The sequence below is a fragment of the Rhea americana genome, unplaced genomic scaffold, assembly GCF_003343005.1.
Source record: "Rhea americana isolate MKP2758 unplaced genomic scaffold, rheAme1 scaffold_29, whole genome shotgun sequence".
NCBI lineage: Eukaryota > Metazoa > Chordata > Aves > Rheiformes > Rheidae > Rhea > Rhea americana.
In genome coordinates, this window is record NW_028186412.1 from 7,260,722 (window position 1) to 7,271,866 (window position 11,145).

At 41.4% G+C, this 11,145-nt stretch overlaps 1 protein-coding gene across 1 annotated transcript; it reads right to left on the reverse strand.

Annotated features, from left to right (window-relative positions):
* Nucleotides 1-632: 632 nt before the first annotated feature.
* LOC146593594 (gap junction beta-6 protein) lies at nucleotides 633-10,930 on the reverse strand. Its single transcript, XM_085309117.1, has 2 exons — nucleotides 10,853-10,930; nucleotides 633-2,588 (listed from the first exon to the last, which is right to left on the reverse strand). Exon 2 carries the CDS (start codon nucleotides 2,564-2,566, stop codon nucleotides 1,775-1,777), a length of 792 nt encoding a protein of 263 aa, XP_085165243.1. The 5' UTR covers nucleotides 2,567-2,588; nucleotides 10,853-10,930; the 3' UTR covers nucleotides 633-1,774.
* Between the last annotated feature and the right edge of the window lie 215 nt (nucleotides 10,931-11,145).

Consider the following 11,145-nt stretch of genomic DNA (forward strand, 5'->3'; position numbering starts at 1 on the left):
AAGGTGCTCTGCGGTGCTTTCCAGACTTACTGATGTTTATCATAGGGCTATTTCGATTTGATTACCAAAAGGGACAAGGCACGATCAGATCTAATCATTAACTGATCTCCGTTTATATTCCCTATACGGTACATGATTCACAGCAATCCTTGGATGAAAGTCCAAGCTGGAGCTGCTCTGTGAAATACAGGTCTGGGACAGAAAAAAACCCCAACTCCGCCGTCAGCCCGCGGCCAGCGTGGGCGCCTGGGCTTGGCCCCGCAGCAGGACGGCGGGAGCCGTGGCTGCGCGGGGCGGTCGGGCACCGCCGCGGCACCGCCGCCCCCGTCGCAGAGGAGCAGCTCTGCCAAGTTCCTCTCCTGACAGATTAAAAAAATAAAGAAAAAAGGGAAAGCTGCTGGGAGGGCAGGGAGGACGCAGTGTTTGCCGGGGGGAGCAGGGCGAGCAGCAGGCTCCCTTTCAGTGGCACGTCCCTCCCAAAAGCTCACGAGCTCCGATACCCGCAGCGGGAATCGGGGCATCACGGCCCTGGCTGCGACCGAGAGGGCACAGACAGGTGCTTAGGGCAAGCCAAAACGGCAGTGTAGGCGTYACGTGCATTTCGTTTTCATGCAGGGACTTTATATCCAATGTTTTATAAGCAGAAGTGCTTTTTATTTGAACGGCTATTTATCACTAACAAAATTCTTACAGCATTCACATCCAGACTTTCATGCCCTTGGCAAAGATTAAAGTGTTGGCCTTTTATTCAGAAGACTTCCACCGTTTCCAACTTAAGACATTTTTGCACATCCTTCAAAGCAAGTAGCTCCTAGTTTCATACCACAGCACCATCATCAGACTACCACAAAAAACAAAACAGATCAAAACCAAAAAGACTCCATGATGTGATACAGGATAAAGAAACAAATATAGTTCATACATTAAAGAAGTGAACACATGCTAAATGGACTATTTACAGGAAATCACCTATGTTCTTATAAGACTGGCAGTATGCAAGTAAAAGAATTAGTAAGATTATTTATACCAGGTCTGCTAGATATTTAAAGCTGATCTACCTTGGCTGTATCTATACTGTCATGCTGGTTTTAAGGTTCGAGTTTTCCCTCCAGACCTAGCTACCTCAATCACCCACACGTGATGGATGGATCCATGACACGACTCCCTCCACAGCAGGCAGCGTATATGCACTTGACTCAAGCTACCTGTCCAAACTCGAGCAGTGCTTTCAAAGCCGTACAYGTGTAGCCTACTGCCATCTCCTCTCTATTATTATGATACTATTGGTATATCTGCATACACCTGGTTGAAAACAAAACACAGACGGTTTTTTACTATAACACCTTAAGTAACATGGAATCTTATATTTTACAAAAATATTTTAATTGTCAATACACAAGTGAAAGCTATCACTATTACAAAAAAATCTTGTAATACTAGAATATCTAGCTTGGAAAGAATTTTGTTCTTATTGCTGTTGCATGTACAGTTTTTCAGGAGCTGTCAGCATGAAGGTATTAGTGGGTTTCCCCACTTGCTATAGTCAACTTGTAAGGATATTCATAGAAAAATACACTTCCCTACTTAATCCTTAGGTAATTTTCACATGTTTAGGCTACCCTCACTTTTCAGACAGGTGTATAAATTGCACCTGGAATTTTGTATCAAAGTTTCACCCAACTTAAACTATTTAATATCACAAATTTGCAGCCTTTAGAAAATAAAAAGAAAAAAATTCACTCCAAAAAGAGCGAATACCAACATTCACATCACCTTAGCTACTTGAAAATCCTGTGACTGTGTTCTGACAGCTATCAGATATTAACTCATTCATTTCATTTTGTTTGGTTTCTTCTTTATTCTCATGGTTGGGGTGATGTTTTGAATTTCCAGCCTTTCTAGACCTTTTGAGAAAGAATTTTACCAACAAGTAACATAACTCAGCCACATTTAACAGAATGCAAATGCTGGACACAGCAATCATGAAAATAGTAAACACTGTCTTTTCAGTAGGTCGCGAAACAAAGCAGTCTACTGTGTTGGGGCAGGGCCAAGCGTTACATTTCATTAAGCGAGGCATTCGGAACCCATCGTACATGAAGTAAAACGCATACATGAAGACCGCTTCAAAGACCAGTCTGAAGAAGATGCTGCCGGTGTATGTCCACCACAAGGAGCCCTCAATACGAAACTTCTGCGTTCTGATTTCTTCAATGTCTTTATATTCGCATTTCTGATCTCCCTTTCTGAACTGCCTTTTCTTCTCGTGCCGTCTGTAAGCTACATGCATGGCCACCAGCAGCGCAGGCGTGGAAACAAAGATCAGCTGCAGGGCCCAGAGTCTGATGTGAGAGATAGGGAAAAAATGGTCATAGCAAACATTTTTGCAACCAGGCTGCAGAGTGTTGCAGATGAAATCATCTTGTTCGTCTCCCCAGACTCTCTCTGCAGCCACTACAAGGATCATGATACGGAAGATGAACAGGACTGTGAGCCATATCTTCCCAATACTGGTGGAGTGTTTATTTACACCTCCTAAGATGGTCTGCAGAGCTCCCCAATCCATCGTCTCGTTTTAATGGTCTGACCTAAAACAGGATAAATAAACAAAATAAAGATTAATCAACAGAGGAAAAAAAAACCCACCAAACATTGCATAAAATAAAGACAATATTGTATGATTGCAGCAAATTTGTTGACTGTGGTAACAGGTTGCTGGTATASTGTGGTCTTGCCTATAAGCAGTCATAAAGTGACAATTAGTATTCTAATCAYGTATCAGTAGGAAAATGATTACATTTAARTGCAGAYTAAAAAAAGAAAAATAATAATATGACTTTAGGTCTATYTGGCCAATTGAAAACAGTCACATTAACAAGGCGAGGGRAAATCAGATAGGGATAAATTGATGAAGATAGCCTCAAGTGAAAAGCTACACRTTCTGGAATTTTGGTAACAGTAACAAAAGTAACAAAACCCAGAAGACATCAGCAGTCAAGAATAAAATATACTTTAAAATAAAAATATAATCAGAGTGAGAGATGCAGTTATTCAGAGCCTCCACAACTCTCAGGAAAAAGTGCAGACAGTGGGATTAGAGCTCCAGCAGAAAGTTACAGAAAACTTTAGAAGAGCCTASAAGCTTTCAGCTTCTCTTAAGTAACTATTTGTAAAACAAAAAAGTATTAGATAGCTAAAATTCCTATACAACTTCAGTCAAGTTTGCCATTCCTTAATTTTACACAATAAACAACATTCTCATGAGTATAATCCAGCAAAAAAAGCAGGTGCTAAGGAACAGTTGCTGAGGTTGTGTGGGTTACAAGGGCAGGTCTGGATAACCTGCATGTAAGAATTGTAGTGACATGACTGCAGAGCTCTCTGTGAGCGGAAAAGAATCTCACCATAGTTGGATGCAGAAGTGAAACCTTAGGTCATGATCTATCTTGAGGCAGATGTTTGAAGTCTGTTCAATGAGTTTCATCTCAAAAATCCCATTTTCTCTCCACTAACTACAAAGGGAACCTGGGGTAGCCAGATGCTGGCACTTTTTGTGGCCAGATGATTCACCCTCGTAACAGGCTACATTACACCTTAAAATAGAAGTCTTGGAGGCTGGGATAAAGCTAAAGTCAGTATTTGAAGAGTTCAGCGAGACCAACAGTATCTCTGATCTATCTCACAGACTCTTCAACAGAAGCATAGTTTCCAGTAGGTGAACTTCTAAATACTAGGTCTGTAATGAGTGAAAGTATTTCACATACCTCCTCAGGACCACTGCAGTTCAGTGGAAGCTAAGCAATCTGCTTAGCCATGAGTCATTTGCAGAAAGCACTAAGAGGTGTTTTCCTCTTCAGGTGAATAAAGTAAGTTGCTTTATTCAGGTTGAAAGAAACAGACATTTCTTGTGACAGCCAGGCATCATCCTCTGGAAGAACTCACATAGCCCTCAGCTCAGAAACTCTCATAAAGGGTTTTATTTCTCCATATTGTGAATTTTGTTCTCTAAGGAACTATCTGTGGCGCCCTGTGCTGTAAAGGCTAAAAGGAAACAACATTCCTGTTGCAAGGTTTACAAAGGAYAGAATAGCAGCCACTGGCTCAAAGGCCATCGGCTCTACCACGTGACAGARTTAAGACTTTCCTAACTGACCTGGGTCACACTGCATGAGAAAAAGGAAGATCTTTTTCTTTGCAGCTATCTTCAGTATCAACAGCCCCATTTTGAGAAATGGCAAAAAACTTTCTACTTTACAACAGACCCATGTACAATCGGTAAGTCACATGCAACAATTAAAGCAAAGTACACGATTGCTCAAGGGAAAAGAAAAAGGAAACTTAATGGTGATAGAAATAAAAGGTCAGTGTAATCTCCCCTTGATGCATAAAGCATGTTTTCCTCACGTAGTGCTGGCTGAGTAAATGAGGTTAGTTCAGGAGGTGAAGACCAGTGGAAAAAAAAACAAAAATCCCAAGGTTTTCTCCATACTGAAGAACCTTCTCTTGAGCCTCCTTCAGGATGCAGAATTTCTCTACATTTTCCTCAGCATCTTGCAGGAAGCAGTCCYGGAAGCAGAGTTACCTTCCTATCCTGCTAAGTAATTTTTCTAGGAGCAAAGTATGTCTTTCGTTAGCATACAGATACGGACAGACACAGAAAGAAAATAAAGTCTCTGTAGGTCAACAAACCTATGAGGGCACAGGGAAGATCCTGCATCCAGGGATCCTTACAAGAGGAGTTGGACTTCCAAATATTTAGTTCCACTCCATGGTTTTATTTTTGCCATCTGTTTTTTAAGCAAACCAGCCCTACTAGCAGGATTTGCTTTGGAGATCATCGTACATCAGCTTTTAATAGCAAACCTGCAGCTGGTTCTCTCTTTGTTTTGTTCATGTTCTGTTGCTTACACATACCCCTTGCAATTCAGTTACCTAAACTGAGACTGTAAGTATTGCGACTAAAAATACTTATGCACAACTGAATGTAAAACCTACAAACACATCATTCACCTCTCTGTATATTCTACCAGACTTCTTGCATTTCCCAGTTTTATTTCCTTGCATTTCTTCTCTTAGCTGTCGTTCCTTCCTCTTCTTCCTGTCCAGAAGCTATCTCCTTACCCAGGTTCCACTTTTCAGTCTTTCATGTTTTATCACCTCTTCTCACAAGCCCTTTTTCTTATGCTTCACCTTCACCTGTACACCAGTGTTTCCTTCCATTGCTACAGCTTCCCAAGGATGTGCCTCCACATGCAGTTACACAACTCAGCTGCATATGGCACTTCACGCTGTTAACCCATCAGTGTAGAAGATCACTCCAGCTAAACATACTCTGCTGAAACCTCCCATCAAGTCTGGGCAACCTCTAGCAGGGTGAAGCAATTTATTCTTAACTACTCAAAAAYTGGCATGCTGACTCATGGTCACCGGTTATCTTTCTTCCAGATATTTGCCTTTCAGACCTTTACTTTACTTGCTTTTTACTAGCAAGTAAAATATTAACTCTCTGTCTTGCTGRCCAAAGGAAAAGACAAAGCAGGGAAGTTACTTCCATTTAGTAAGTAGTAACTTTCATTTTCAGAGAGCTAGCCCAGTTGATAGCTACAGAAATATTACAGTACGTAAGCAGCCAAAGACTTTATCTGCTTTTCTGAGCCTGGAAGTAAAGCCCTCACAGAACAAGCGTAAGTGAAAGACTGGAAGGCTTGGCAGAATTCGGGGCAAAAACAGTAAACTGGGAATGAAATTGAGGTAAAAGAAAAAATTGGAAAGATTAGAAGACAGCTAAAGTCAGTGAAGTTGAGTAACTGAGCATTCAGAACCCACTTCAAAATGAGACTATGCCACTTTAAGTGTTAAATTTTCCTAAAAGAAGTCTAAAACACAGCATGAAAATATACCTTTCCAGGTCTCAGCATAAATCTCTGCCCAGATGGAGGAACAGAAGGATCAGCTGATAGCAGAGCAGTCAGAGCAGCAAGATGGCACAGTCGATAGTTTAAAAAGTAAAAATWAAAAGCAAACAATTTGTAAGATAACTGTAGCTTTTCAGTGGAGCATGGTTAGGAAGGTAACCATTCAGTACGATCACATAACACACAGAAGAGGCACACGAGCTTTTGCACTAGCGAGCTCAGGTACTGGTAGTAGGCTAGATGCAGCGGCAAGAAGAGAACTAGAGCCTAACCATTTCTGCAGATCTCCAGCACCTGGGCAGGTCTTAAGCTCTGTGCTGCCCTGCCAYGCTCACTACTTTAAAAAATAGTGCTTGTAAGCCTACATTAAACTAATCACAGCACTGTGCATACACCCCTAAAAATCCCTGCATATACCCCTAAAAATCCCTGTAATACACAACACCAAGGGCAGTTATTGAGCTCTTGTGTTTATGACCACAGCTAGTTAGCAGATACTATTCCTCATTCTATTAAAGACAGTTATACTTGGAAATCATCAGTCAGTGGTTGAATCTTACTTCAGAAAGCCACAACTAGAACACAATGAAGGAAAAAACAGAAAATATGCCCCTTCACACACAGTGTGGAACTCACTGCTGTAGGATATTACCGAGTAAGAACGTGCTAAGATTAGAAGGGTTTGTACAATATTTGCTTATGCTACAGAAGCATCAAACAGACCCAGTCAGAAAAGGGTACCCAGTAAGCCAATTCACATAAGTGTTCAGAACAAGATTATGCCCATCTCTGTACACCTACAAATTGGATACTAACCTGCTTACCCTACTGGAGTTACACAGAAGTGTAGAAGATAGTTACAACCCCTCTGTTCCTATCAGGATTGTAGTGCAGGATCTGCCAGAGTTTGCCAGTCTGGTGTGACCCTCCACTGCTTTCAGCAGTGCCTCTGGATACGGATATAAGATCAGCAGCCAGTCAAAGCAAAAGTCACTTTATCCAAGTGGGAATGCCTTATCTTCAAGTGAGTGTGTTGGGAGGGGAAGGTCCTAACCAGAGCTGGGGACAGAGATAACAGAGTAGCAGTTCTAATGCAGAWGTTTCGCCACAGAAAGGTTCAAATTTTAAATCGCTTCAGATTCAAGATGCTTATCAAAATGGTCTTATGACCCACATTCATACAAGAAGTATTTTATATTGAGGATTGGCATGCATTTAAAGACTTTACAACTTTCACATCAGGTCTTGATCTAGACAGTTATGCTGGGAGCATCAGACAGCATAGGGGCAGATACCAGCATCACGGTATGCCAGATTTGTGTATGCAGTTTCATTCCTAGATCTGAATAACAGATTCCTAATTTCAGCAGTTTTACACCAGCACACCTTCACCCTGCCAAGCCAAGATMTACCTTATTGCTAAGCAAAATGGCAAACACTTAACTGCAAGCGTGCAGATTTTGTTACTTCTATTGCTGAGCTGCACTCAGTTTTACTGAAGCTCGTTGTGGTGTTGTATCAAACAAGAGTACTGCCAGGACCCAGCCCAGGAAGTTTCCCATGAATATAGAATAAATTAATATTCTTTTTCCAAAGACAGACAGCTTTCTTTTATTTCACCAAGAAAGACAGGCATACAGGCTACAGCACTCACTTGTGAGCTCTCCCAGAGCTGCCACGTAATTCAGCCTCAGTTTTCCAGGCATTAAACCAGGAATAACTGGATCTCACTACTTCATGGGGTTGTTCTCAAATGCTCTGCTAATACTGTAGGCTTCACAAATTCATACTTTGGCATCAGTGGCCCAAGACAGATAAGTACCATTTCAAAGTGGAAGGAGAAGTACAGAGCTTGAATTCAGCCATCCAGGATGTTCGTGTTACTGGAAAGGGAATGCAGCTGCCTACAATGCTACAGCTTTAATGTACAGTTCAAACTGTAAGAAGATGCAACTTTGAACTCAGACTTCGGCAACCAAAATCCTTTTGTTTCACTATTAAAGGAAACCTTTGCAAATTTAATCTTACACAGCAGTATATTAAAAACCTCAAGGAGCATCCAGCTGAAACACTTAAATATCAACAACTTTACTTCTTCACTAAAAGTTGAATAAGGATCAAAGGAACAGTCTAACCACCAAAAATGCCTGTGCAATCCGCTCTAGTAGCTCTTAAACTCTATTCTGAACCACTATCTCCAGATTAGTGGAAACTAGAGAGCAACAGAAGAATTATGACAGGTAGTGATTGCAATATATCTGATCAGACACAAGAGCAGGCAAAGCCTATTGGGGAATAGGAAACCTCTGTGAACACTGCAGCATTGTACTTCTCTTCTACTCAAGCTTTACAAAAACAGTAGGCATTCTTTGCTCTAATTAAACCAAGTATAAAACTCAGATAGCCTCTAACATGCTAGATTAAGATTTAGCTTTTTGCACACTGTGTCATAAAAATATATGCTAATTAAATCGACTACATTAAGGCTTCGGTTCATTTATAACTGTTCCATATTCATGTCCCTACATAAATTAAATCATTTCTCCAAGGCTGTTTAGAAGTCCTCATAGCTATTTTACTAGCCCACAACTGTAAACAGAGGATCATCACCACCCAGAACATCTTTGCATGCAAGTCACTCTACTTGTGCAAAAAAGGACATCAGAAAGGCCAAGCACACTTGAAGGCAYAACAAGGCAGAAGAATTCCCCTTAGATTGGGAGGAATGGTTGTCACGGACCACAATGAACATTACCTTCAAGGAGTGCTTAAAGTTTTCTTTGAAATGCATTTGAATGGAAACCAGATTCCTAAGGATAATTCCTACACTAATGCAAGTGGGTTCTATTTCCCATGGTTTTTAAGAAAACCATGCACACYATGCCCTGCTTTCTGTTATGAAAATGGCATCTTTATTAGCTATGACATTTTAACGATTTTAGTCTGCTATTTCATTGCCATTTCCTTCCTCCAGACCTAGCGAAGTTCTCTACAACTTCACCACATGTTCCTCAAGATCCATCCACTTCAATGGAACACTTTCTACAACACTGCCAAGTCACCATCTCTTTTGCATGGAGGACAAAATTTACCCCCTTTTAAATTTAATTAGCATTTCTAAAATGCTAATAATTTATATTGCAGTGCAGTTTTTCCTTGAATGTGTATTTTTATATTATTTCATTAGAAGTAAGGACAAAAAACCCAATCTTTTCCTCTTTAAAAGTATGCATCAAAGGAAGAAAAATTTATACGAGATAAGCAACAGAATTAGCTTAACTTTAAGTATGTAACAGGACACACATTTAACTTTCTTCCATGTTTCTTCTGCTTTGACAGCATGTTATCTTTCCTTACAAACCATCACTTCAGATTTTTCTTCACACAAATCAGTGTTTAGTCAGGAAAGAGTCATAGGAAGTGCTCCTGTCAGATAAAACAGGAATCTTTATTTTAAAGTTGCAATTACAAGCAGTGAGGACCAGAACAAGAAAAAAAATCTTGGAGAAAAAAAAGTCTATGCCATGTTTGTTACTGTTTGAAGACCACTGATTTCACTGCAAATGCTCACGAGTAACACAAAGAAATCAAACCATAAAGTAACCTTTTTACTGACAGATGTACACTAAGTTTAGGTACTCATAACACCTATACCTAATTCAAAGTGCTGCTATTTTTCCAGCTACTGGAGATATTCTGCTGCATCCTCTTTCACTGTCCAATCACTTTTCTTGCTCCCCAAGGAAACTAGCATGGTTACACTTCATAGGATGCAACACAGCCTAAGGCAGAAGTTTGGTGGAATAGGCCCTGTCCAGAAGGAATGATTCCTCCAGAAGAATATCTGAATTAACTTCTCATCCTTCCATTTAAGTCTTAATCCTTTTACCAGTCATCAGGCTGACAGTCCTGCAGACTGAAGCCTCTCAGAGGTCCTGATGCATGGGCAGTAGCAGTGCAATCTCAGGACTCTGCAAAGATGTTATTAATCTCATCTGGAAAACTACRTTGCAATGCCTAGTCCACATGTGGCAGTGCCTCCTTCATGGAGCTGATCACACRTGGCTGAAGCTTGACCCACCGTTGCCCTGTCCTCTCAGCTAGATCCACGAGCACATTTGTGGCACAGCTTTCTGCCTGCTGCCTTGCCTCTGGGGCTCTGCAAGGTAAGCATCTGAAGCATCTGGAAATCAGAGTTTCCAGACGGAACAGAGACCAGGAGATCACAGAAAACCTATATAACCTCTAACAGAATCAAGCTCAAAGACATATTGTCTTCTACYCCTCAGATCAGTGGCATGCATACTTTGCGGTAATCCCCACCAGAATCCGGGCCAAAACCCACATACCATCGCACACGCCACAGCCGATTACTGATCAAAGACAAACCTTCAAAGTGTTCTTAAAAGTGTTTTTAAGACAAAAGACTGTTTCCCAGTCACAGTCCTCTGCCTGTTATTTTAGAATATTTCTACACTAAGAAGTAAATCTAATTAAGGATAGGACAAAAGTTCATCCTTCTATTAAAATAGAAGAGAGACAAAGAAGAAGAAAAAGATTCTTCAAACCAAGCGAGGGGAGTAGCAACACCCTGTTTTCAGGGAAGCCCAGTCATGGGAAAAAAACAGCTGAGAAAGCCACAGCAAAGCCATCAAGTATCATCTACCGCAGCGAGCCGAGCGCTCTTGTCCGTACTCTAACACATCTCTCGAGTTTTAGTTAAGGGCTTGAGCTCTCATTCCTCGTGCAGTCTCATCCAGCCTGATACTCAGAAATAAACCTGCTGCTGACTCACACCGTGCATTTCCTATTCCCCCGTAAGTCTGAGGAATGTTTCCACCGGGCGAGCAGGCGCTCACAGGACCTGTCAGCTTTACTGATGCAAGCTGTTTACCTGCATGCAACCCTTTAACATCTGTAGGTGTGTCGCAAATTACCTGTAATTGCCGAAGCCTTTATTTTGCTTGGGTTTTTTAGCCGGTCGCGGTACTTCACATAATGCGCTTACAACGAGCTGCTGCAATATTGAGAATTAAAATAAAAAAAAAAAGAAAAAGAAAGAGAAAAGAACAAGCTGTTAGGAGTTAGGTGAGTAATTCACAGCGGCAAGGGCAGTCCCAACAAGAGCAGATCCCCGGGTTTAAGCATCCCCCCATCGCCAGCCGGCGGAAGGGCGAGGCCGAGCGCTCCCGGCCCCGGCGGGGCGGCCCGCGCGGCTCCGCGCTGCGCT

Bases quoted from the DNA above. Each gene is read 5' to 3' on its own strand.
- LOC146593594 (XM_085309117.1), bottom strand. From the start codon at position 2,566: ATGGATTGGGGAGCTCTGCAGACCATCTTAGGAGGTGTAAATAAACAC.